This window comes from Sorex fumeus, unplaced genomic scaffold (assembly GCF_029834395.1).
Source record: "Sorex fumeus unplaced genomic scaffold, SorFum_2.1 ptg000009l, whole genome shotgun sequence".
NCBI classification, from domain to species: Eukaryota; Metazoa; Chordata; class Mammalia; order Eulipotyphla; family Soricidae; genus Sorex; species Sorex fumeus.
Window position 1 is genome coordinate 22,620,609 of NW_026606066.1, and position 27,843 is coordinate 22,648,451.

The 27,843-nt window shown below is 39.4% G+C and overlaps 1 protein-coding gene and 1 non-coding gene across 3 annotated transcripts in view; both read right to left on the reverse strand.

The window, feature by feature from the left end:
* Positions 1 to 27,843, reverse strand: part of FASTKD1 (FAST kinase domains 1) — a 35,357-nt gene that overhangs the window by 1,915 nt on the left and 5,599 nt on the right. Inside the window, exons 3-13 of one of the 2 annotated variants that reach the window (XM_056110314.1) lie at positions 27,591 to 27,716; positions 25,415 to 25,813; positions 21,456 to 21,566; positions 19,770 to 19,901; positions 13,763 to 14,249; positions 11,326 to 11,440; positions 6,807 to 6,935; positions 5,089 to 5,220; positions 3,338 to 3,451; positions 753 to 891; positions 49 to 163 (exon numbers count right to left, since the gene is read on the reverse strand). In XM_056110314.1, the coding sequence (XP_055966289.1) occupies positions 49 to 163; positions 753 to 891; positions 3,338 to 3,451; positions 5,089 to 5,220; positions 6,807 to 6,935; positions 11,326 to 11,440; positions 13,763 to 14,249; positions 19,770 to 19,901; positions 21,456 to 21,566; positions 25,415 to 25,813; positions 27,591 to 27,716 (1,999 nt within the window). The remainder of the gene's footprint in view (positions 1 to 48; positions 164 to 752; positions 892 to 3,337; positions 3,452 to 5,088; positions 5,221 to 6,806; positions 6,936 to 11,325; positions 11,441 to 13,762; positions 14,250 to 19,769; positions 19,902 to 21,455; positions 21,567 to 25,414; positions 25,814 to 27,590; positions 27,717 to 27,843) is intronic. The other variant, XM_056110315.1, reaches the window with a different exon arrangement.
* Positions 26,778 to 26,899, reverse strand: LOC130019839 (small nucleolar RNA SNORA40). The gene has a single exon (XR_008791907.1). It is a non-coding gene; the product is annotated as a small nucleolar RNA SNORA40 (small nucleolar RNA).

Below are 27,843 nucleotides of genomic sequence, written 5' to 3' on the forward strand. Positions count from 1 at the left end.
TCCCCCAAATAAAATCTATTTACTTAAAAAAAAAAGTGAATGTCATACCTGAATTACATGATAACCCAAAATTTCCAAATGTCGTTTTTTCATAGTAGATTTTCCTTTCAAATGAGGGATATTTCTACAAAAAGCTTTTGAATCCAAAAATTCCAAGGAAACTCTACATAAGAGAGAAGTATTTATTTATGAGATTAAAATGAGAAACTAACTTAATTATAAACCTTTCAATAACAAGACTGTATCTTTATAAGCTAACAAAAGTCAAATGACTATGAATGAGTACATTATTTTTCTATTTTAGTAAATGATGACAGCTAAGTCTATTACTAACAGAACTACACTAAATTATAATAAATATCCCCAAGCTTTTATCCATTTGTTTCTTTGTCCAGTACATACTTATTGTGCAACTGCCATTACCCAGGGCATTGCAAATGACGTAATTATAAAACAACACAGTTTATATTCAAACAGAGAACATGTGCTATACAATAAGAAACTGGAAGGAATAGTAAGTGGCTAAGTGCTATCAAAAAGCAGAGAGGTAGGGACTCTGTTTCCACTAAGGACAACTAGAAGGCCTACTCTTTAGTTAGAGTGACTGCAGAGTGTGAAACAAAAGGACAGAAGGCAAAGGAAAAGCAAAGGCACAGAGGTAGAATGCGACTGCTACAAGTCTTGGTAAAAGCCCATTAAGTAGACCAAATTTAACATTTCAGTAACAAATTATAGAACAAAAAAACAGTTACCTCACAGCTCCTGGTGGGAGTCTTGATCCCATTATTTGGGTATTTGATTCCATTGGCATTTCTGATAGTTTTCCCAAGGTTATATTATTACTTCCATAAGAAAGAGGTTTTTTCCTCTTATCCAAAATACACTCAAAATCTAGAATCCAGTACAAGAATCAATAGTATAAATTATGTAAATTCTTACGGGTGAGAGTTTAAGATAACATTTTAAATATGTATACATACACACATGTACATACTTCGACACATCTGCACACAGAAAAGAACGATGCATACTCCTACTTATCCAGCTAACTTTATCAGATCTGGCCCTTAGGCTGGCTTAGGTGCCCCCCAGTACTACTGGGGAGTCCCCAAACAGAAAAACATAAACTCAAAAGATCTGGTCCAACTGCACCTTTTATTTGGGGGTGGAGGCTAGGAGAGGGTTAGGTGACACCAAGGGTCCAAATCCCAGTTCTTTGCTCAGGGGTTGCCTCAGCAATGCTCATGAGACCATGCAGTGCCAGGGATGAAACCATGGCTCGCTGCATACAAGGTTAAGTGCCTTAATCTCATACTATCTTGGGTCTCTGCATTTCTTTCAAAATTATTCAACAAAGTATTTTAATCTATATTTAACACTGAGCAAGTTCAAGTCACATAGAATAGTTTTTGTTTTGTTTCTGGAGGGTTTAGAGCCCATACCCAGCAGTGCTCAGGGGCTAATTCCTGTCTGTGTGCTCAAGAGTGACATCTGGCAGTGCTTGGGGGCCCACATGTGGTTCCAAGGATCTAACAGGGGTCAGCTGCATGCAAGCGCCTTACCTCCTGTACTAACTCTCCAGCCCTCTTTTAAAGTATTTTAGAGTTGCATTTTTTTCTGGGGGGAAGGATTGGTTCTTTTTTTTTTTTTTAAATGGTATCACAGATCAAACCCTGGTCTACTTAGTGGAAGGCATGCACTTTACCACTGAGCCATCTCCATGGTCTCAAGAGTATATTTTAATCCCCTTCAATCTCTTGGTAACATGTGGAGGACGTGAATTCATCTGAAAACTATAAAAGACAAAAATTCAAGCATATAACCTATTTTTCCCATAAAAATTCCACAGCAAGTAGTTTACATGGGAAATTTCTTTTCAGACAAATTCCAGCCAATAAATATAGAAGTAATGCTAATGTAGAATATTACCATTCTGTCACCCTTAATGCAGGATGAATTTAGGCAAACCAAATTTAGTTATTTTTTTGAGGGGGGGGTAAAGATGGAGCTACACCCAGTGGTACTCAGGGACTATTCCTGGCTCTTGCCAGGGACAGAACCAGGGCTGGCTGTATTGCCAAGCAAGTACCTTAGCCCCTGTACTGTCTCTCCAGCCCAAATTTTTTTAAAATGTTGTACTGTTATCCAGTGTACCAGCTTAGCCTAACTGCCATATATCAACTGCAATTAAATCAATGTCTTCTATAACTAGATAACTGAGAAACAAGGTCCACCAGATTAGAATGCAGTACATACCTATGGCAACCCATGTCCAGGTTGATAAGCTAACTTCCATTTCAGTTTATGTGTTGTGTGGGGCTAGAGATTTAACCCAGGGCCTTAAACAAGTGTTCGTTTCTAATAAGAACTTCAGACAATGGAGATAAGCAACATCCTGACTTAAGAAATTAAGTGGAGAGGACAGGACTTTTGAAGCTCCAGAAATGTTCAGTGGATCTGACTCTAGGACTTCAATTGGTGAAAGTCCTTAAAAACTGTTTTTATTTTCTGGGTTTTTTTTTTCCTTTTTCTTTTTGGATCACATATGGCAATGCTCAGTAGTTTCTCCTGGCTGTGTACTCAGAAATTATTCCTGGAAGTGCTTGGGGGACCACATAGGATGCTGAGGATCGAATCTCGATTGGCCACATGCAAGGCAAAGGCCCTATCCCGCTGTACTATCACTCTGGCCCCTTAAAAACTTTTTTGAAGAACACAAAATGCTCTTGGTTATCAAAGCTGAGCCTTGTGAACTTGGCCCTCCCCGTTGATCGTCGATTTGCTCGAGCGGGCCCAGTAACGTCTCCATTGGAGACTTTGTTGTTACTGTGTCTGGCATATCGAATACTCTCGGTAGCTTGCCGGGCTCTCCGAGAGGGGCGGAGGAATCGAACTCGGGTCGGCCATGTTGGCCGCGTGTAAGGCGAACGCCCTACCCGCTATGCTATTGCTCCAGCCGTGTGGTAGCGTGGCCGAGTGGTCTTGTGAACTTGAGGATTCATTATACCATTCTTTCTATTTTTAACTATTTGGAGTTTTTATTTTTCACTTTTTAAATTTGGGTGCCACACCCAGCAATACTCATGGGTTACTCCTGGCTCTGTGCTTAGATATCATTCCTGGCAGTGCTTGGGAGACCATATGAGATGCCAGGGATGGAACCCAGATCAACCGTGTGCAAAGCAAGTGCCTGGCCCGCTATGCTATCATTCTGGCCCATTTATTTGGAACTTTTCAAGGTAACTTTAAAAGCATTCTTTCAAAATTTAAATTCATGGAATTATTCTATCTAAGTCAACCTGGTCTTTTAAAACTACCCAATCTACCAAAAACTTACCTATTGTGTGGTAATAAGGCGTTAGAACAGAGGCCTTTACATAACTGGTTCCTCCTAGTATCTCTGCTAATATTTTATATATCTGCTGTTGTGCTTCATTCATGCTGCCAATATCTTTATGAAAATAAAAGTGAGTCCATTTAAGTTAACCAGTCTTAAATAAAAATCACTCCAATTCTATAGTTACAATTGAAAATATTTCCAACAAAAGCTTCAGCATAATAAGTGAATTATTATATGCAATGTCACATACACTGACAGTAAATCCAGTTGAAGAGTTTTGCCCTCTACCAAAAAGTTTTGTGTCCTAAATACGATAAATTCTTGTAATACAACCCTTATCCCCCAGAATGGTTCCATTAGATAAATCCCGGCACTCTTGATAATTCTGGTGTCATGGTTATATTTAACAATAATAATGTACTACTGAATTATTTAATTTAGAATTATACTCCATTATCTAGAATATCATGCTAAGTGAAATGAGTCAGAAAGAGAGGGACAGACATAGAAGGACTGCACTCATTTGTGCAGTATAAAACAATATAACATGAGGCTGCCACCTAAGGATAGTAGATAAAGATAGTAGATAGACTGCTCCATAGCTGGAAGCCTGCTTCATGAGCAAAGAGGAGAAGACAGCTGGAATAGAGAAGGGATCACTAAGAAAATGATGGCTGGAGGAATCAGTCGGAATGGGAGGTGTGCGCAGAAAGTAGATAAAGGACCAAACATGAAAACCTCTCATTGTCTGTATTGCAAACCATAAAGCCCAAAAGTAGAGAGATTATGAGGAATCATGTCTGCCATGGAGGCAGGGTGAGGGTGGGAAAGGGGGGTATACCAGGATATTGGTGATGGGGAATGTGCACTGGTGGAGGGATGGGTGTTTGATCATTGTGTGATTGTAACCCAAACATGAAAGCTTGTAACTATCTCACAGTGATTCAATAAATTTTTTTAAAAAGTAAAAAGAAAATTAAATTAAAAAATAATCTACCTTTCAGCTAAGGAGACCAGATGGTTAAGTAGTGACAAGAGGCAGCATTTAAAGAGTTCCGACCGCATTTTAAGCAAGGAATTTATTGTTTTACCTATAATACTTTTAAATAAAATGTATTTACAGTAATAATGTATAATATATACATGTAAGCTTTATTCATTTATTATATGTTTAAGTATAATTTGATCCTCATTGGCAGGGCTGTGTTCATTTCCATCTATAAGATGTAGAAACTGGATCAGTAAGCATTGCATGTGGTTTCCCTCAGGACTCTTGCTTGTTTTATGATACTATATGTTGGTCCAGGGAGATAAAACTGTACAGTCTATAATTGTTTTTAAATTCAATGGCCACATTTGAAGGGTTAAGATGTTTTGGTTGGCTGAATAAGCCATTCCTCAAATATTCTGAGTATTCTATGTTGCTTGTGATAAACTTGTATTTTTTTTTTCCTTTTGGGTCACATCCAGTGATGCTCAGGGGTTACTCCTGGCTCTGCACTCAGGAATTACTCCTGGCGGTGCTTGGGGGACCATATGGGATGCTGGGAATTGAACCCAGGTCGGCTGAGTGCAAGGCAAACGCCCTACCCGCTGTGCTATCGCTCCGGCTCCCTGAACTTGTATTTTTGGCTCTTCAGAGTCTATATTTTGGCTCTTAATACATTATATTTAAGCTCTTAATAAATTAAACTAATCATTAAAAAAATGAATTATACTCCATTATCTGTCCCGAAGAAAACACAAACCTTTACGATAGTATTGCTGACAGAAGCGGTCATGAAACCAGGGAATCTGATACTCGGGGCATTCCAAACACACTGCTCTATTCAGTTCCATGAGACGGAACTGGACCCTCATCTTCAGAGATGGACATAACACTGAAATCAAAAATAAAATATCAAATTTTATTCTTCTAGTGTGAATTTTATTTTTCTATTTTTTATTTTGTTAGTCTGAACTAAGCAAAGAGTCCATTTTCACAAAAATTTATCCCCATCATTATTTTTACTCCTAGCATAAAATCATTTCATTTGCACACATATGCTTTAGATTTTAAACTTATTACATTCAGTGGCACGATTAGGACCAATTCTTATGTTACTTTCCGACTACATTCTAAAAAAATAACATGGAAGACTTTTCACTTTTATTACTCTCCTCATTTAGGAATCAGATGAGATCAATGATTCACGCACACAGTGATGATAATTAAAGTAACCTACAAAACAGTAGACATTACAGAAACACTAAAAAGCTTAAGACTTCAACAATACTTAATGACATGGAAAATGATAAAGGACAACATACAAAGTGAATACATAAATAATCTTAACTTTATTTTAAAATCAGAAACAGGAGGGAAAAATAGTAAAGTAGGTAGGGCATTTGCCTTGCATGTAGGTGACCCAGGTTCAAACTTTGACATCCCATATGGTCCCCCAAACCTGCCAGGAGTCAGCCCTGAGCATCACCTAGTGTGGCCCAAAAACAAAAACAAACAAATAAAAAAAAAACTGTCAAAAAAACAAAAAACAAAAAATATACACAGAAGAATAGGAGAGAGAACTAGAAACACGGCCAAAAGGGCAAGAGCACAAACTTTTATGCTGGGGGCCCCAGGTTAGACCCCCCAGGTCTACACAGCCTCCCTCAAGCATCACTTGTACCAACCCCCAAGCACTGAGCTGGTTTAGGCTCCAAGCACTCAAGCACTGCTGGGTGAGGCCCCAAGACAACCCCCAAGAAAGAGGCCAAAAAGATAAAATAAAATATTCCAAAGCATTAAAAGTAGAGTTTCAGTTGTGGTATAAGTAAGCCTTTCTTTTCCACATTACCCTTTTCTGTATTTTGCGATTTTCTACAATAATCCGGAAATACTTTTATAAACAAAACACTAGTACTTAAATGCTTCAGAATAGGTAGAACTAAAACTTTTTTCCAATTTTAATAATTTTTCATTTTTAATTATTATAATTTAGGTCTTGGTAGTTTGCTGGGCTCTCTGAAAGGAGGAGAGGAATCGAACCCGGGTCGGCCGGGTGCAAGGCAAACTCCCTACTCACTGTGCTATCGCTCCAGGAGAGCCCAGCAAGCTACCGAGAGTATCCCGCCTGCACCACAGAGCCTGGCAAGCTCCCCATGGCGTATTCGATATGCCAAAAACAACAAGCCTCACAAGGGAGACGTTACTGGTGCCCGTTCAAGAAAACTGATGAACAACAGGAGGACAGTGGTACAGTGGACAGTGGTACAGTGGTATAATTTAGATTATATGTTTATAATAATGTAAAAATTTATTATTTTGATGTATTAAAGTTACTATACCTTCACCACTACCAAAATGTCAAAGCCCTACTACCTCTTCACCCCCGCTCTCACCCCTCTCCCTTTCTTAGGAATCTCAAGAACTCAAAGTTGGATATAAAGTTCAACTGTGACAGTACACTAAAATGTAAATACATACATTCAAGTTGAGAATCCAATTTGGCCAGGAATTTGATGTTAAAAATTGCCTTTAGCAGATCTTCTGGAAAATATTCAAGGGTGGCAAAAGAGAAACCAAGAAATACTAAAACCAGAGGATCCAGTTTACCTAAAATGAAGATTTTCAAAAATTATAATATTATTGTAAAGTCAAAGAAAAAAGAAAACGTATTTTAAAAATTAAATTGTACAACTTTCTCATATGTAAAAAGGACATAATTCAGGTTAAACCAAACTTTTTTTTAAACTGATACACAGTTTTGATGAAACTAACCTATATGATTACAAGTCAGGATAGTGGAGAACTAATTACATTTAGGTATAACGCAGGAAAGAGGGAAGCGAGAAGGGTACTGTGATATTCTACTTGAAATTATTCCTTGGGTAATTCAATTTGTATAAATATTATATAGTAAGTGTGTGAATATTTCTGTATTATTAAATTTCTATAAAAAGTTTGAAATTGCCTTGAAAAGAAGTAGAATTAAAATGAAAGATGGAGGCTGGAGAGATTGCACAGCAGGTAGGGTGTTTGCCTTGCACACGGCCGACCCGAGTTCAATTCCCAGCATCCCATATGGTCTCCTGAGCACCGCCAGAGGTAACTCCTGAGTGCAGAGCCAGGAGTAACCCCTGTGCATTGCCAGGTATGACCCCAAAAGAAAAATAAATAAATAAATAAATAAAATGAAAGATGACTTATTTATGTCATTCTTACTTTAGACAACCAGGCAGGCTACCGAATGTGACCTGCCCACATGGCAGAGTCCGGCAAACTCCCCGTGGTGTACCCAATATGCCAAATACCAGTAACAATGATGGGTCTCATTCTCCTAACTCTGAAAGAGCCTTGAATATGGCACTTTTTAAAATCTCAGGGCTGGGGCGAAGGAGACATTACTGGTGCCTGCTCGAGGCAATCAACGAACAACAGGATGATCGTGATCGTGACTTATTTACGTCAAATAGGTAATTGGTACCCACAACATGTGATGCACCATTCTAAGCATGTAGTATGCATTAGTACACTGTCTCACTCAGTATTTGGTACATGAGCGAATACACAAAGCTGCAGACAAGCGGGATGAATTGCCCAGTGTCACACAGTGAGCAGTGGAGAGTGCAAATCCAGCTCCTGAGAATGGCCCATTGGTCTATGCTGCTATCAGGCACTGGGATCTCAGTGCTGAGCTACAGATTTCTATGAAGCCTGGGTTTCACCTTGGTCCTCCTCCCTAATCTGTCATCTCTTTTACAAAAAATTATATGTCAAGCAGGAAAAAGAGGTGCCAGAACAATAGTACAGCGGGTAGCGCGTTTGCCTTGCATGTGGCTGTCCCACGGTTCAAACCCCAATATTCCATATGGTCTCCCAAGGACAGCCAGGATTGATTCTTGAATGCAGAGTCAAAGTAATCCCTGTGCATCACCAGGTGTGGCCCAAAAATAAACAAACAAATAAATAGACACAAGAAAAAGAAACAGGAGAAAATGACATAACACTCAACATTGGTGGTTTTTTTGTTATAAAAAATATTGGTGACACCAGCGATACCACCTCTGGGAATATATCCCAAGGGTGCAAAAAGTACAGTAGAAATGACATCTGCACCTGTATGTTCATTGTAGCACTGTTCACAATAGCCAGAATCTGGAAACAACCTGAGTGCCCAAGAACAGATGACTGATTAAAGAAACTTCGGTGAGAATAGCTGAGATAAGTACCAGGAGGTCTGCTCCACGGCTTGGAAGCTGGCAGCAGATGCTGGGGGAAAAGGTAGCTCAGATAGAGAAGGGAACACCAAGTAAAGGGTGTTTGGAGGACTCACTCGAGATGCAAGATATGTGCTGAAAGCAGACTAAAGACCGAACATGATGGCCACTCAATACCTCTATTGCAAACCACAACACCCTAAAGAAAAGAGAGAGCAAAAGGGAATGCCCTTCCACAGAGGTGGGGCGGAGTGGGGGGGATGGGGTCGGGGGGGTGTGAGGGCTACTGGGTTCATTGGTGGTGGAGAATGGGCACTGGTGAAGGGATGGGTACTCGATCATTGTATAACTGAAACCCAAGCATGAAAGTTTGTAAGCCTTGGTGCTTCACTAATAAAAAAAAAAAAAAGAAAAAGAAACTTTGGTGCATCTACACAATGGAATACTATGCAGCCGTTAGGAAAGACAAAGTCATGAAATTTGCTTATAAGCGGATAGCCGTGGAGAGTACCGTGCTAAGTGAAACGAGTCAGAAAGAGGGACAGACATAGAATGACTGCACTCATTTGTGGAATATAAAATATCGTAATATGAGACTAACACCCAAGGACAATAGAGACAAAGGCCAGGAAGATGATTCCACAGTTGGAAGTCTGCCTTGTGAGTAGGGTGAGAAGGCGGCAGGGAAAGAGAAGGGATCACTAAGTCAATGATGGTTGGACAGATAACTCAGGATGGGAGATGTGTGCTGAAAGTAGATAAAGGACCAAACATGATGGCCCTCTCATTATCTGTAATTTGTATTGCAAACCATAAGTAGAGAGAAAGAGTAAGGGGACAATTGTCTGCCATAAAGACAGGAGGAGGGATAGTGGGGACACTGGTGGTGGAAAATGTACACTTACGGAGGGAGGGGTGTTGGATCATTGTATGACTATAACTCGAACATGAAAGTTTTTTACCTATAGCTCATGGTGATTCAATTAAAAAAATCAAAAAAATTGGTGACAAGAAAATATGATTATGGACTGAGTAGATAACAGGTAGTAGTTGCTCATTTTGGTTTTTTTTTTTTTTTAGGTTTTGGGGTCATACCTGGTGATGCTAAAAGGTTACTCCTAGCTGTGTGCTTAGGAATTACCCTTGACAAGGTTGGGGACCATATGGCATGTGCTATCCAGCCCAATTGTTTATTTTTAAAAGTGTAACACTGATATTATATATGAGAATGTACTGAGCTTTGTAACTGATATTTCAAGTGGTTCATCATACAAACAGAGAAAATGTGGCAAAATAGTCACTAATCAATAGTAGACTATGGGAGGCAGAACAACAGTATAGCAGGTAGGCGTTTGCCTTGCACGTAGCGGACCTAGGTTTGTCCCCAGCATCCCCTATGGTCTTCCAATCATCAGCAGGAGTAATTCCTGAGTACAGAGCCAGGAATCCTGAGCATCAGCAGGTGTGGCCCAAACAAAATATCTGGTCACTGTCCTCCCGTTGTTCATCAATTTGCTCAAGTGGGCCCATCATGAGACTTGTTGTTACTGTGTTTGGCATATTGAATACATCACAGGTAGCTTGCCAGGCTTTGCCATGTGGGTGAGATACTCTCGGTAGCTTGCCAGGCTCTCTGAGAGGCGCGGAGGAATCGAACCCAGCTCAGCCAGGCTGGCTGTGCGCAAGGCAAACGCCCTACCACTGTGCTATCACTCCAGCCCTGGCCCAAAGATAAAATTTAAAATTTATAATATGGGAATAGAGATGTTTGTTATATTAGTCTTTCAACTTTTCTCTATAATTAAAAAAAGTGTAACAACCAAAAGTCAGAAGGGGGAAAAAATTCCAAAAATCTTTTCCCCAAGTCAATGCCAAACAAAAACAACAACAAATAAAACAAACAAAATAAAAGACCAAAAAACACTGGAGGATATGCTTGAGTGTAAGAGAACTAGAGACAACAACCAAATGCAATGAGTAAACCTTGGCTGGATCCTGGGTACTAATAGCTACAAGGGTCCGAGAGGCAGCTCAATAGGCCCAGGTTGGCATGCTGAAGGCCTATATTCACTCTCCAACACGACATGATCCTCCAAAAACTGTTGGGAATGACCCCTGAGCACTCAGCCAGGAATAGCCCCTGTATCAGCAAGTATAGTGCCAAAACAAAAAAACAATAAAAAATTACTACTGTAAAAGGGATGTTGGGAATAATGAAGGAGATTTGGGCATGAAAAGAATATGAGAGGACTAATTTTTTGCTTAAGTGCATTAACCATATTATGGTAATATAGGACAAGTTATCATTCTTCTTTTTTTTTTTTTGCTTTTTGTGTTACACCGGCGATGCACAGGGGTTACTCCTGGCTCATGCACTCAGGAATTACTCCTGACGGTGCTCAGGGGACCATATGGGATGCTGGAAATCAAACCCTGGTCGGCCATGTGCAAGGCAAATGCCCTACCCTCTGTGCTGTTGCTCCAGCCCCCAAGTTATCGTTCTTAGTAAAAGAAGTCTATGTAATTAAGGAAATAGGATTATAGGTCTATCACTTTAAAATGATGAGAGAAGAACAATAAAGCATACATGATAAAATGTTAACAATGATTTAATCTAGTAAGTATGCAGGTATTACTTATTCTATTTCAATTCTCTCCCTGTTAAGACATTTTGTATAAAGAAATAGATACAAAAATTTTTTGGTCTAAAATGCATGGCTATTACAGTTACTCTTTAGGTGAGAGCTCTCATACCTCTGTAACATATTACCAAGCAATATACCTACCTAAGTGAGAATTAAGGTGTTGAATGAAAGTTCCAAGAAACTCATCCCTTTGAAGCGGGTCATAGTTCAAGATGCTGAATGGAAGAATAGCAGCAAGCATCGAAAAAGGATGGATCTGTATAAACAGAACAACATTACAATTTCAAACCCTGTAAAACAAAGTTTTAACCTAAATATTTTTTTAGAGATCTTTTTCTAACATCCCTATAAATAAATGAACATGCTTATTGTTAAATGATAAATGTACACTCCATTTATTAATACCTACTATAAATCCACCTAACCCCACAACTACTAGTAAATTTAAATACTAAGACAGATAAATTAATTAGATAATCTACAAACTAATTCTGTGAGATGTAAGATCCTATTCCACAATATATAGGTCATTAAAATGAGTAGAAATTAGGGGCTGGAGAGACAGCACACAGCAGACACAGGTTCAATCCCTAGTACCCCATATGGTCCTTGGAATCCTGTTAATAGTGATCCCTGAACACAGAGCCAAGAGTAAGCTCTGAGCACTACTGAGTGTGACCAAAAACCAAAATATAAATGAATAAAATAAATAGAAATTAGTAACACTAATTTTCACTATCAGAGATTCATCAAAAAATATAAAAAGAAAAGTGTCCTAGTTTGTAACGTCAGAATTTTATTTTTTCCTTTTTTTTTTTAATTTTGTTTTGTTTTTTTGTTTTGGAGTCATACTTGGTAGAGCTTACCAGTGCTTGGGGATCTGTGTCATATTCAGAACCAAATCCTGTACACATGAAGCATATACTCAGCCCACTGAGCTATTAATCTGACCCAGATTTTCTTCTATTATTCATTTCTTAAATTTTATTATTTGATTATCTACCCGGGTTGGAACGATAGCACAGCAGTAGGGCGTTTGCCTTGAACGCGGCCAATCCGGCAGACCCGAGTTTGATTCCTCCGCCCCTCTCAGAGAGCCTGGCAAGCTACCGAGAGTATCTAGCCCACACAGCAAAGCCTGGCAAGCTATCCATGACGTATTCGATATGCCAAACACAGTAACAACAAGTCTCACAATGAAGACATTAGTGGGTCGCTCGAGCAAATCGATGAACAACAGGAGGACAGTGCTACAGTGCTACAGATTATCTACCCAATAGTTAATAAATGCCAGACACCATGTTCAAACAAAAGAAAATGGACTTTTACTTTAATTTATGATAAATACTATCTCTAACTAAAAGATTTGTCTGGAGGTCAGAGAGATAGCATATCAGGGAAATCATCTGCCTTACATGTGGCTGACCCAGATTGATTCCCAGCTCCATATATGGTCCCCTGAGCCTACCAGGAGTGATTCCTGAGCACTGAACCAGGAGCAAGCCCTGGACACTACTTGGTATGGCCACCCAAAACTAAATAAATAAAAATAAAACTTTGCCAGTGAGCTTTTTCTCATATAATCCAGAAAGTAGCATTTTATAAAGTCTAGAAAAGAACTTTTTATAAAAGAAATTTTATAAGTCTAAGAAAGACCATGGAACCTGATCATTTCTGTTTACATATTTATCTCACACTTTTTCTTTTTTTTTTTATATTTTCTTATTTATATACCACACCCAGTGTTGCTCAGGGGCTACTCCCTACTCTCAAAGCTTGGGGCTCATTCCCAGAAATTCTTAGGGGACTACAAGGTGCCAGGGATTGCACCAGGCTCCCGCATTTAACCTGCATTCCAGCCCTTTGAGTCATTTTCCCAGCCCTGTCTCACACTTTTGTTATTTTGTTTTGGGTCACACTTGGCAGTGCTTGGGGTCACTCTTGGCTCTGCTCAAAGGAAGATGCAGTGCCAGGGCTCAAACCAGTATCTCCTATATGCAAAGCATGTGCTCTAGTCCACTGAATCATCTCTGATCCTTAACTTTCTTCTTATAGGGTGCTACACCTAGCGGTACTGGGTGGACCAGGATACTCAGCTCAGTCACATGACCTGATGGTTTGAAATTACACCCAGCCATTCTGGGATGGAGGGAATATCAAAAATGTAAGCCACAATCTCACACATGCTAGGGATGTGCTCGGTAACTTGAACTATTTCCCTGCCCCCCATAAGTTGTTTTTAAATACTAAAAATAATATCTAGAATATTCCACAATCCTAATACTATAAGTGTTGCTTTAATTATTTCCTTTAAGCTGATAAATTTTGACTACTGACCTTAACAATATTGTAATGAATCCAAGGTTGATATCCAATAGCCTAAAACCTACAGTCCTGAAGGATGAGGCATTAAGGGGAGGAACAATCACTGCTGAACCAAACATTGGACCTTAATTTTTAAATTTCAAATTCTAATCAAGTTCTCAAAGTATGGACCGAGAGTTACATTTAAATGTTTATGATTTTTTAAAAGAAATTGACAACTATCAAAAGTTAATGAATCACATTTCAATCTCACCTTTTCAATATGCTGAGTGACCACAGAGGCTATCTTATCAAGTAGCAAAGAACTGAGGTAGTTAGTTCTAGAAATGAAAGTTGCAATTCCTGTAACATTTGTGTAATTAATCTCATCTACCAAGCGCTCTAAAGTAACCACTGCTTCCTCAAGAAGTGCCTCGGAAAACCAGTCTCCTTTTAAAGTTTTAAGCTCTTCCCACAACAAATTCAAATCATTGCATTTTTGTAGTCTCTGGAGGCCATACTGATCTAATTTTTGAAGTAGTTTCAGTTGTTTCCCAGCTAGATTATCCAAATACATATGATCGTAATGGATCCATCTTAAAACAGAGGTAGCTAAAACATTTATATCATTGAGGTCACACTGTGGTAAAACTTCTTCAATCCGAGACAGCCTTGCTTCATCTAGCTGAGGAGAAGGAAGCAGAGAAATAGCACTAACCAGTGCAGAAATATCACTTGGTATAATGCTAGTTTTCAAATGACTGTAAAGGAAGGGGAGAAACATGGAAAGACAAAATTAATACATCAGTAACAATCGGCCCAGTATACATGTATGAAATATGAACACATAATAGCTATAATAGGCAAGTTGGGCTTAAAATACAAGATAATTTTTAAAGGGTTAGGTCAACATAAGGATTACAGGTCTACTAAGGGTTACAGAGGGAAAGCCTTGAGATGTTCTAAAGCACAGTCCAAGATTTTATTTTTTTGTTTTGGGGCCACACCTGGCAGTGCTCAGGGAAAGGCAAGCACCCGACCCATGTACAATCTCTTCAGCCCACCCATTTCTTATAAAGGTACTTAGTTGGTTCTTTTTTTAATGATATCAAACTGAGTATCATTTTATATCCTAAAATGTTTAGTGTTGAATATTGTGATTAGTATGCTAATTTTTTTAAATAGGGCCAGAGAGGACAGTGGGTAAGGCACTTGCCTTGCCATGTTTTTATTATTTTTTCCCCTTCTTTCATAGTTGAGGATCATGAACATATAATAATCTGCACGTTAAATCAATTTTTAATTTTTGCTTTGCACCTGTATGTTAATTTTTAATTTTTGTTTTGTCTTAGGGCCATACCCAGCAGTGTGTAGGGCTTACTCCTGGCTCTGCACTCAGGGATCATTCCTGGTAGGGCTTGGGGAACCATATGGAATGCCAGGGATCAAATCCAGGTCAACCTTGTGCAAGGGAAGCACCCTACCTGCTGTACTATCGCTGAAACCCTTAATGTTCTCAAATTTTGACAATTTTTTTTTCTTTTTTGGGTCACACCTGGTGATGCACAGGGGTTACTTCTGGCTTTGCACTCAGGAATTACTCCTGGTGATGCTAAGGCAAACACCCTACCTGCTGTACTATCACTCCAACCCAGCTTTTGACAATGTTATGATATTTATCTTAAAGGAAACTCCTTCTGGAGATTCCTTTAAAAAATCAGAAACTCAGAAATCCCTTAAGATCCAACAACAGCATTCCTAGGCAGTTATCCAAAGGACATGAAGAACCATTTAATTAAAAAAGATAGTGTTCTGGTGCCTGCTCGAGCAAATTAATGAGCAACGAGAGGACAGTGCTACAGTGCCACAGTGTACTTAACAACATAGTCAAAGCAGTCAAAGCAGAATCAACCAAAATGCCCATATGACACATACCGCCAACTGACATCTGACTGGACAAAGAAGCTGTGATATACAAACCCAATGGAATACTACTCCTCCATTAAATAACATCAAATTCTAATGAGAAAAAAATGCATAGAATCTGAGAAGATAACTCAGAAAATAAAAGATAGTTACCAGGTGGTTTCACTCATTTTTGGAATAGAAATAAGTAAAAAACTGACAACAATAAAAAGAAAAAACTGAGCCAAGGATGCGGTTCAGTAGCAAAGTTCACGCCTGTCGTGCAAGAGACCTGAGTTCAGTCCCTGGTACCACTGAAATAAAAAACCTAACTCCTCTACCCAGTAAAAACTGCTGTGGTAACCACGGGGATAAGTGCGAAGTGAAAAACGGATAGGACAGTCTTTTGGAGGTGGTAAGATGGCACTGGAACTTTGGTGGATGCAGTAAGTTGGGGGGGGGTGTGTGGAGGAAGAGTGAGAAAGATTAAGCTGTATCTCTGAAATTCTCTAGTTATTTTAACTTATTTTAGTACCACCAAGGATTTAAGCCAGGTCTCACATGTGCAAGGTATGACCTTTATGGCATCTACTAACAACAAAAACAACAACAAAAAAAACCCACAAAAACCATTAATTCAAAAAGATATTTGCACAACTAATGTTCACTGTGGTGCTATTTACAATAGCCAAGGTTTAGAGAAAACCCATGTGCTGAATAAGAGATGAATGGCTAAAGAAATCATGGTACACTACTAAATTTATAAGAAAAAATGCAATCTTATAAGAGAGAGATTGCTCAAAGGGCTGGAGAATGTGCTGCTTGAACAAGGCCCCGAGTTCAATCCCCACCACTGCACAACCTCCCAACACCACCAGATATGGCTATGGAGTCCTCTAGCACCAACAGATTAGAGCAGTGCTACACTGCCATCCTGAGCACCAAAATTTCAAGCCCATATTAGCAGGTGAAATATCCCCAGAAGGAGTTTCCAGGTTTCCAAGCAATACCAGGCAGCCCCCCATAAAATTCACATACATATACATCTAATAGTGAGAGAATCATCTCTAGCAGTAGAGCACATGCCTAGCATGTTACAAGACCGAGTTCAATCCTTCACACTGTGTGGCCCCCACGATCCTGTATTGCTAAGTGTAGCCCTGGTGACTCCTGAGCACTGTGAATCCCAAACACTGTCAGGCCCACACAGCAGTCTGAGCACTGCAGGGGAGACCCCTCTAGAAAATAATTAAAAATGCCCAAGCAAGGGAATTCAAGCTTGTGTCAAACATCCCCATCGATATAAGTCAAATTCCTTACACCCTCCCATCTAAAAAATCAATAAAGAGCAAATTTTAATTTTTAAATTATATAAAAGTAACCTCTGTAAAAGGAGAATTTCTACAACCTCTACATGATCTCTTTTCTTCCCTGGTGACACTTCTTCAAATTTCAAAAGGTACTTAGACACTTGTGTTTATTTACAACACCAGTATAGACCCAGCAACCTAGCTAAAATTAGAAAATTAAAAACTACCCAATGGAGCAGCAGGCATTTCTTGCATTCTCCCGCTGGCACTTAACGAGCACAGCCACATAAGAAAACTGTTTATCTTTTGTCGATGAGCAACAGATAAAAAATGATAAATTATGAACCAACAATCATAGATCATGGATTTTGGTAAATATCCAAGACATGTGTACAGATGTTTACTGAGAGATATGTACACAGATGTTAATAACAGCAGTATCTGTAGTAGCCCCAAACTGGAAACAAAGCAAATACTCATTAAAAGTAAATGAGTGCCAGGAGGACTGTCCTACTATTGGAAGCTTGTCACAAGTGCGGGTAAGTAGGAGAGGGAAATTGGGATAGAGAAAGGACCATGATGACAATAACAGTTGGCAATGACAACTCTGGAGAAGAATTGCATGCTGAAAGTAGAGGGGTATACATGATGACCTTATGTACCTATATCAGAAACTATAATGACCAAATCAGGAGGGAAGCAGAGAGAGAGACAGACAGACAGAGATAGAGACAGAGACAAGAGACAGAGACAGAGACAGAGGGAGGGAGGGAGAGAGAGAAACAGAAACAGAAAGAGACACAGAGAGAGGGAGGGAGACAGAAAGAGGGAGAGAGGGAAGGAGAAAGAGGGAGAGAGAGAGGGAGAAAGAGAGAGAGAGAGAGAGAGAGAGAGAGAGAGAGAAAGGAAAAGTATCTGCCATAGAGGCAGACTAGGGGTGGGGGATAGAAGGAGAGAAGTTAGGGATATTGTTGGTAGGAAATGTACATAGGTGAAGGGATGATGTGTGTTGAAACATTGTATGACTAAAAAGGACAACTTTGTAACTGTTTATCTCACAGTGAATTAATAAAAACAATTTTTTTAAGAGTAGACTGATCATTTGTTTTGTTTTGGCAATGCTCAGGGGTTACTCCTGGATCTCACTCAGGAATCACTCCTGCCCTACTCAGGGTACCATATGGGATACTGTAGATAGAACCCAGGTCAGCCATGTGCAATGCAAGAAAGCACCTTATCTACTGCGCTATCTCTCTGGCCCCTAGACTGATAATTATTTTTATATATCCTGACAACAAAACACCACGAAGGATAAAAGCATGGGTACATCTCAGAAACAAAACTGAGCAAAAAGAGGCAGACTCAAGACAGAAAAAAAAAAATCATGTAATTAAAAATACTGAGCTGGAGTGATAGCACAGTGAGTAGAGCGTTTGCCTTGCACGTGGCTGACCCAGGTTCGATTCCTCCGACCCTCTCAGAGAGCCCAGCAGGTTACCGAGACTATCCCGCCCGCATGGCAGAGCCTAGCAAACTCCCCATGGCATATTTGATATGCCAAAAACAGTAACAACAAGTCTCACAATGCACAATGGAGATATTGCACTGGTGCCTGCTCGAGCAAATCAATGAACAACGGGAGGACAGTGCTACAGGGCAATTAAAAATGTGGGTTGGACCCAAAAGGAGAGAGAGAACCAAAGGGAATGCCCTGCCATAGAGGCAGGGTGGGATGGGGGGGATGGGGATGGAAGGGATATTATCCATGGTGGTGGAAAATGGGCACTGGTGGAGGGATGGGTATTTGATCATTGTGTAATCTAAACCCAAGCACAAAAAATTGTAAATCTACAACTATACCTCATGGTGTTTCACTAATAAAAATTTTTTTAAAAAAGTGGGTTGGTGTGGGGGTGGGGCAGAACAATAGTACAGTGAGTAGGTCATTTGCCTTGCAGGCAGCAGACCAGGTTCAATTCCTGGAATCCCATATGGTACCCCAAGCATTGCCAGTTAGGAGTAATTCCTAAGTGCAGAGCCAGAAGTAACCCCTGAGCATTGCTGGGTATGGTCCAGAAATTTTTTTAAAGTATCGATATGGCCCCAGAGTTCACTGAGTGTAGTCCTTACAATAACAGCAGCAAAGTTAATTTGAGCCTGGGATGTGTCTCAAGTGGTACAGCACATGCTTTGCACAGGCAAGGTCCTGGCTTCAATCCTGGACACCCAGATGTGGTCTCTGCAACACTCTGAGGGTTAAGGAGAAGAATGTGGGGAAGGAATAGGGGTTATGTATATTTTATAGAGAGAGACAGAGGAGATCTAGACATTTACAGATCTATGTTTTTATTTTAATGTGTTTTTTAAAAAACACATTATTGGCCAGGTAGTATAGTGGGTAGGGTGTTTGCCTTATATGCAGCTGACCCAGGTTCTATACTGTGCATCCCATATTGTCCCCCGAGCCTCATCAAGAGTGATACCAGAGTACAAAGCCAGGAGTTAGCCTTGAACACAGCTGGGTATGACCCCAAAAGAAAATAAGCAAACAAAAACATTATTACATGAACTGTTTGCATTCCCAGAATTGTTTCAGAAGCCATTTACACTAGTTTAAACTTGTTTAATTAGATTGCGCTTCTTCTAGAAGAGAAAGCAGTGTGGCTTTTGCGATTATTCATTCCCTAGGGAACTCATCACCCTACTGGCATCATTTTTATTCAAACATACCAAGCACTGGCAGAATGGGGTGAAAGAAGTTAGGTTTTTTAACATTTTAATAGCAAGTAATCCAGAGCCTGAGGATAGTACAGCGGGTAAGGCACTTGCCCTGCATGCAGCCAAGCAGCGTTCAATCCTGTCTGAATGGTCCCCTTAGCCCCACCAAGTGATTCCTAGAGCTCTTAGCAGGTGTGGTCCATAAATAATAATAGTAAGTTATTGTTTACTACAATAAGTAATCCAATTACATCTCTCAAAGTTCTAACAACTCCATACACAATTCAATAAAATTCATTATAAATTATAAAATCAAAGATTGAAAAGACATTTTTCTTTGAATCTTACCTAAGCAGTAATTCTCTGAGTTTCATAAAAAGCTCTTTACTTTGAAAATGTAGATAAATCAATGCTCGAATTATCTTCAATAACTCTATTGGTTTATAGCTATCCAAATGTTTATGCAGAGTTGAAGCAATTCTAAAAAGAAAAAAAACATTACAGCCAGATTTCACTTGGGAGTTTTTTTTTAAATAAATTTATTTCTTTATTTTTGCTTTTTGCATCACACCCAGAAATGCACAGGGGTTACTCCTGGCTCTATACCCAGGAATCACTCCTGGGCAGTGCTCAGGGGACCATATAGGATTCTGGGGATCGAACCCGGGTCGGCCGCGTGCAAGGCTACCCAGTCCAGCCCCTCGGAAGTTGTTTTACAAAAGATATTATACTCTGTGCTAGCAAAATAGCAATGAATGAGAAAAGGTTTTCTATTCTTGAAAACTGTCTCAAGATGATAACAGAAATGCAAACAAAACAATGAAAAAGTTCTATCAAGATGTGAATGAATAGTTACTATTGATAGGAAAAGAGGAGAAAAAAACATATCGCTTTAATTCCTAATTAAAAGTCTTATCAAATAGCCATTGATTTCCACATCTTTCCCCTTAAAACAAAATCTTTGCCAAGGATTACTAACAATTAGGAAAACTGATTTTCTTTCCCTTCTTCCCTCCTTCTTTTCTTCCTTTCTTCTTTTCAAAGCTGTCAATGCTCAGGGCAACAGATGCAGTGCCAGAGATTGAACTCAGGTATTTAAAAGCCATGGGAAATGCTAAGAAGCAGTACATTGTAGGAAACAGAATAGATGTAATATTTTTTTAAATATTAAGATAATGAAAATTAAGTATATTTATCTAAACTATTTTTTTGAATATCAAATTAACAACAATCAAAAGAAGTTCATGTATATTATAATTTCAAGGTAACAATTGTGTTGTGAAAAAACTCAAGTCCACCGAAGATGTTACCGCTTATCCAAAAAGTACTCTTTTGAAAAGCAGGGTCCTAGGGGCCAGAGCAAAAGTACAGCAGGTAGGTTGCCTATCTTGTACCAAGGTTTGATCTCAGCACCACATATTGTACCCAGAGCCCAGGAGTGATCCTTGGTCACAGGCCAGGAATAAGCCCTGAGCATTGCCAGTGTGGAGCAAAAACAAAATATGAAAAAAAGAAGAAAGGAAAAGCAGGCTCCCAGTGGTCAGGGAGGAGCTCAATGGAGGACTTCTATGCATGAGGCCCCGGGTTCAATCTCTGGCATGACCAAAAAAAAAATGTGTGGTTCTGTTCTATGCTCTCCACTTTATTCAATCTGCTTGAAAGGAAGAGCAAAGGAAACACAAAACTGTAAGGATTTTGAAATCTCTATTTTGAAAAACAAAGTGCTGAGAAAATAAAAGCTTTAAATGTTACTTCCTGGTTTCTTTAAAACAACAGCTAGATTATTTGAAAAACATATTTTCCTAAAACAATATTGTTCCTAATGAGTGATGACTAAGCTGAATGCCATAAATTTCAAGAAAGCAGTTTTTGGAGGGGAGATAGCCCAAACATGTTTTGCCTGAGGGAAGCTTAGATTCAATTCCTGGCACTGTGTGGTCCTCCAGGCAATGCTGTAATTGTCCCCAGGCACTGCTGTCAGCTCTAGGCCCTGAGTACCCTGGTATGGCACCCAAACAGAATCAAAAGTCCTACTTTTTAATCAGACGTGAATTTCTGCTTTCCATCTCTTCCATTGCTCCTATCACTGCTAGGGCTTGCTGGCTTGTCAGCTCCTCTGACATCAATAATAAAGTTGCTTGAAGTCTAGAGGCACAAAGAAAAAAAAAAGTCTTAACATCAAAAAACTGATAATTTATAAAATGATATTTAAATAACAGTTCCTAGATCACAAATAGAAAAGAAATAACAAAATGAATTCAATATATGAATTCAATATAAAATTCTAATTTTCTCCCAATACATTTAGGACCAATGTAAAATATGACTGAATAAAGAAAAAGTATTTCCATGGAAAGTATTACGTTAAGCGAATGAGTCAGAAAGAGAGGGATAGACATAGAAAGATTGCATTCATCTGGGGAACATAAAGTAACAAAATAGGAGACTAACACCCAAGAGTGGCTGAGATTAGTACCAGGAATTTTGCTCAATGGCTTGGAGGCCAGCCACACATGCTAGGGGAAAAGGGACCTCAGGTAGAGAAGGGAGCACCAAATAAAGAGTGTTGGGAGGATCCTCCCAGGATGGGAGAAGCATGCTGAAAGTAGACTATGGACCAAACATGATTGCCACTCAATGCCTCTTTTGCAAACCACAACACCCAAAAGGAGAGAGAGAACAAAGGGGAATGTCACAGAGGCAGGGTGGGATGGGGGGGTGAGGGGGTAGGAGGGATACTGGGATTCGTGGTGGTGGGAAATGGGCACTGGTGGAGGGATGGGTATTTGATCATTGTATAGTTGAATCCCAAGCACAAAATATGTAAGTCTACAACTGTACCTCATGGTGTCTCACTAATAAAAAATTAAAACACAAAACAAAACAAAAAACTAAAAAAAAAAATTAGAATGATTGAATAAGTCGACCTAGTACAAGGTAAGGCAGAGTAAGGAATCTTAATACAGGAGCTAAGGCACTTGCTTTGGATGGGGCTGACCCTAATTTGTTCCCTGGCACCCACCTCCCATCCTCCCCCATCCCACCCTTCCTCTGTGGCAGGGCATTCCCCTTTGTTCTCTCTCTCCTTTTGGGTATTGTGGTTTGCAAAAGAGGCACTGAGTTTAAAGCAAGATCTGACCAGGGAGTCAATACACTGCATATGAATAGAGATCATATATATACTAAGTACTAGTTATTACACTGCAGCACTGTCCTCCATTGTTCATCAATTTGCAAGAGTGGGCACCAGTAACGCCTCCACTGTGAGACTTGTTATTACTGTTTTTGGCATATCGAATACAAAACAGGGAGCTTGTCAGGTTTTGCCTCGTGGGCAGGATACTCTCGGTAGCTTGCCAGGCTCTCTGAGAGGGACAGAGGAATCGAACTTGCACAGCAGAAGCACACTGTGCAAGGCAACATGCAAGGCAAACACCCTACTCACTGTGCTATCTGTAAATCATCCAAAGCACAGTAATAAAAATATCTAAAATACAAATGTCCTTCAGAATAATTTATAACACATGCCTAAAATATGAAATCTGAAGATAGCAGGCTAACTTTTCTATTCAGACTGGATAGGACCATGACACCTTTTTCACCAACCCATCAAACATTTCAAACCTCAGTTCTTCCCAAAGTTTTTCCCAACCACATTAACTTGTATTCTCATTTTTCTGTAATCCCACAGCACTGTCTGCATAATGAGTTTTTATCGCAAACTGCATTAGTGTCAAGTATTTACATATTCATATATTTCTATCTTTGCAACTAAAACATAAATTCCTTGAAGACAGGTTACTAATTAAGTTCAAGTTTTAACTGCATATACAGATTTCAACAATGTTGGTGACAAAAAAAATTCTAATAAGTTTTTTTTAAATCAGTGTCTTGTCACAATTCTCTTAAGGTACATGATACAGCATCTTTAAATGTTTTCACATAGTTCAAAGGATTCCTTTTTAGTTTTTGTATTTTGGGGCCACACCTGTTTTGTATTTTGGGGCCAACAGCAGAACCACACAGTGCTCAGGAAGGAACTCAGAGATTCTGCATGCAAAGCATGGGCTCCAGCCCCCAGAGCTCTCTCCCATGCCCTCAAAGAATTTTTCTTTGTTTTGTTTGGGGGTGGATGAGGAGAGTGGCCACACTCTGCAGAGCTCAGGGATATTCCTAGTTCAGTGCTCAGGACTCAGCCCTGACGGTACTGGGTAGCATATGCAGAAAGATAGTACAGTGGTTAAGGCTCTTGCCCTGCACATGGCAAATTCCATCCCCAGAACCACTTACGGTTCCCTGAACCTGCCAGGAGTGATTCTTGAGTGCAAACCCAGAAATTAAGTCCTGAGTGCTGTTGGGTGTGGCCCTCCAAAAGCTAAAAAATAATAATAAATAAAATTCAAGGCCAGGGAAATAGCTCTAAGGGCTGGAACCCATGCTTTGCATGAGAGAGGTCTTGATTCAATCCCCAGCACCACATGGTCTCCCAAAGCAGAGGAGAGTGACCCCTCAGTACTAAGCTAGAAGTGAACTTCAAGTATCACTAAGTGTAGTCACAAAAGCCAAAGAAGTTTAAAATATAAAAAGAGCTCCAAAGTTTGGACCAGTGTGTAGGTACAGCAGGTAGGGTGTTTGCCTTGCACATGGCGAACTCTGCTAATCCCTAGCATCCCATATGGTCCCCTGAGCCCTGTTAGAGTGCAGAGTCAAGAGTTGCCCTTGAGCCTCATTAGGTGTGCTCCAAAAACAAACAGAAAGAGCTACAAAGCAATAGTACAGTGAGTAGGGTGTTTGCCTTGCACAGAGTTCAATGAGTTTGAGTCCCCGTATCAGAGATGGTCACCAGAGCACTGCCAAGAGGGATCCCTGAGCACTGCTGAGTGTGGTCAAAAAGAGACAAACAAAAAATTAAAACAATATAAAAAATAGGAGGAAGGAGATAGCACAGGTCATCCCTGCACTATATGGGCCCCAGAGCATCCCGTGTTACAGCCTTGGAAGAGCCTAGCCACTGTCAGGTGTGGCCCTGATAACACCTAAGGATGCCATGGTTGACTGGTAGTCCCCAGCACCACAGGGCCTGAGCTACCACGACATCCTCAGGCCCTCGCATTGAACAATCTAGCCAGCTGACTGGATTTAATTTTAAATTAAATTAAATTAAAAAGTAAAGCACCATGAATTTTTCACTAACAGTCATGATGAAGATACCTCTATTATACAACTCCAAGCAATGCTGTATAGTTGATATATTTATCATACTTATCAGTTTGCTCTTACCTAGTAATCATGTATTAACTTTATATTTGTTAGTACTTATATCCCAAACATTTCTATCTACATCAGTGTCTGCCAAAACTGGAAATTCTTAAATCTAGAAGACCAATCAAACTCACTCAAACCTAATGCCAGAACATAAAACAAAGTGTATAACAAATGCTTTGGATGAGAAAAGGAAGATAACAAAAGAGAAAATGATCCTTGTTAGCAAGGCTCTTCTGAATATTCTACAACTTATTCTGAGATTGGGGAAGTCTTAATGCTGTATGTAAAGTCTCCTGGCCTTGGAAGAGATAATAAATCACTTAATGATGTTCCTCTCATCTTTCTTGTGTTGGCCACCACCAGTGAGTAACTGGTCCCACTTTCAGTAGACTGAAAGTCTGATGTATAAGTTTAAATTACTAGAAGTAACCAAAGAGCAGAACATGGGAGACATTTTCCCATCCCAAAGCTAATACAAGGCATTTTTGTGCCTTCCAGAACTACAAGGAGATTTTAGCTTGAACACTCCATATATTCTCAACATGAAGAGTAAAACATTTTTACAGGCTGACCCAGGTTCAATCCTTGACACCTAATATGGTCCCCTGAGCCTGCCAAGAGTGATCCCAAGTGCAGAGCTTAGAAGTAAGCCCCGAGCAACACTGGACATGACCCAAAAACAAAAACAAAAACAAACAAAAAAGTGAAGCATTTTTGGCTGAACTTACCTTTTTTTTTCTTCAGTTCCTGCTATAGGTCCCAATGCTACAAACAATTTTACAAAATTAGCAGGTTGATCAAACAGAGGAATCATATCAGCTAGTCTCTTTCTAGCCAGCTTAGAGAATTCAAAACTATAAAACTGTAAAGAATGATACAGACTAAGGATTTTACTAATGGATTCCAAATCAAGATGGTCCACATTGCTTATAAACACTTGATTGCATCTGTCTAGTAGTGGATAATATGGGTATTTAATATTTCGAAGAAATTGGACTAATCTCCGTGCAATGTTGACCTGGGAAGATTCTACACTGTCAAAAAGAAGTTCTGCTCTTTTTATTAATTGTTCTTGAAAAGATTTTGATATTAAAGAAGATATGTTGACCATCAGAACAGACAAGGACCTGAAAAAGAAAAAAGAAATGAAGTCAGTTAAGGATAATAAAGAATAGGTCCAACACATTAGATATAGAAAGAAACTAGGAAAACTATTTGGGTTGTTCATTTAGTTTGGGGGCCACATCCAGCAGTGTTCAGGGCTTATTCCTGCTCTTGCTTAAGGGTCACTCCTGATGGGGCTCAGGGGACCATACTGAGTTCAGGGATTGAACCCAGAACGGCCACACACAAGACAAGCTTCCTACCCACTGGACTATCTCTCTAGCCCTGCATTAGATATTTTTAAGTGCACAGCTAGTGGTATTAAGAAGACTCATGGGGCTAGAGAGATAGCACAGTGGGTCAGGACACTGCTGACCCGGGTTCGATTCCCAGCATCCCATATGGTCCCCTGAGCACTGCCAGGAGTAACTCCTGAGTGCAGAGCCAGGAGTAACCCCTGTGCATTGCCAGGTGTGACCCAAAAATCAAATAAATAAATAAATAAAAAGAATACTCAGTGCTGTACAACCATCACTGTCACATAACTGCAAACTATGATTCCTTACAATTTCCCCAAACTACAACTTCTTACCCATTAAAGAATAACTCCCTATTCTCCCTTCCCCCTCCTCCTGTACCATTCTACTTGGGAGTTTGTTTTTTTGTTTGTTTGTTTGTTTAGTTTGGGGTCACACCCAGTTATGCTCAGAGGTTACTCCTGGCTCTGCATTCAGGAATTACTTCTGACGGGGGCTTGAGGGACCATATGGATACTAAGGATTGAGCCCAGGTCAGTTGCGTGCAAGGCAAACACCTCACCCACTACACTATCACTCTGGCCACTCTACTTGTTTTTTCTAAACCTGATTATTCTACATGTCTCACATAAGTGGAATCATATCTTCTTGCCTAGGTTAATTTCTTTCAGCATAATATCTTTAAAGTTCATCCATGTGGTAGCATTTTATTCCTTTTTTTAAAAAAAATTGTATTCCTTTTTATCTGTATCAGAATTCATAAAGAATTCAGTGAGTTCTGGGTTACAAAGCAGGATTAGTTTTGCATCTGTCTCAGTTTTTGTCCAAATATCAAACACCCACACAGGTGCTGATTTGATTCCTTTTTTTATGTGAATAACACTGACTGTATATATATATATACATTTTGATTGTCCAGTTGTCAATCAATGGACACAGTTTCACACCTTTTGAAAGTTATAACTAATGCTGCTATAAATCTTGTTGTATACTATTAATTGAATTGTGCCTAGCCTCTTCCCCTAAATTCCTGTTAAAATCTTAGCCCCTAATGACTATTTGCATACAGAGTATTTAGGAAGATAATTAAGTGTGAATGACATGATAAAGGGTGGCAAATAAGATTATTAGCTTGCAGATAAGACAAAAATCTCAAATATTTCATAGATCTCAACAATATTGTATATACTTTAAAAACCTTACCTCTAATTCTTAAAGGAATATTACAAAGTATGCACTATTATTCATGTGTTAGGCTTTGCTTTGCTGTTGGTGTTTGGGCAGCACATGGTAGTGCTACTCTGAACATGATGCTTGAGGGTAGTTCCCAGAGTGCTTAGTGCCATGGATCAAACTCAGGTCTTTATACACTCAACCTACAGAGCTATCTCTCCAGCCAAACAATGCATGCTTTATAGATGGGAGTGTCAAACTTCAAAGAAATCAAAGTCATAGAGCTAGAAAAATGGCAAATCTACACATGTGTGTGCATCTAATGCTCAGAACCATTCTAATACAATTCAAAACCCCTAAGTAAACTTACCTTAAGTCCTGTATAGTTTCCAAATTCCTATTTGCAATATCAGCAATTTTTCCCATTAATGGACTAAAATATAAATGCTGATCTGCGAGGCAAGAAGAAAATTTTGACAGTAAACTGATATCAAACCTATTCAAAGAAACATAAAAAAGAGATCAATACTATTTACTTTTATTTAAACATATAATATAGTTATAAAATAAAAAGCAATCAAAATACTATTTATATATTAGTCATATCAAAATTTTACTAAAAT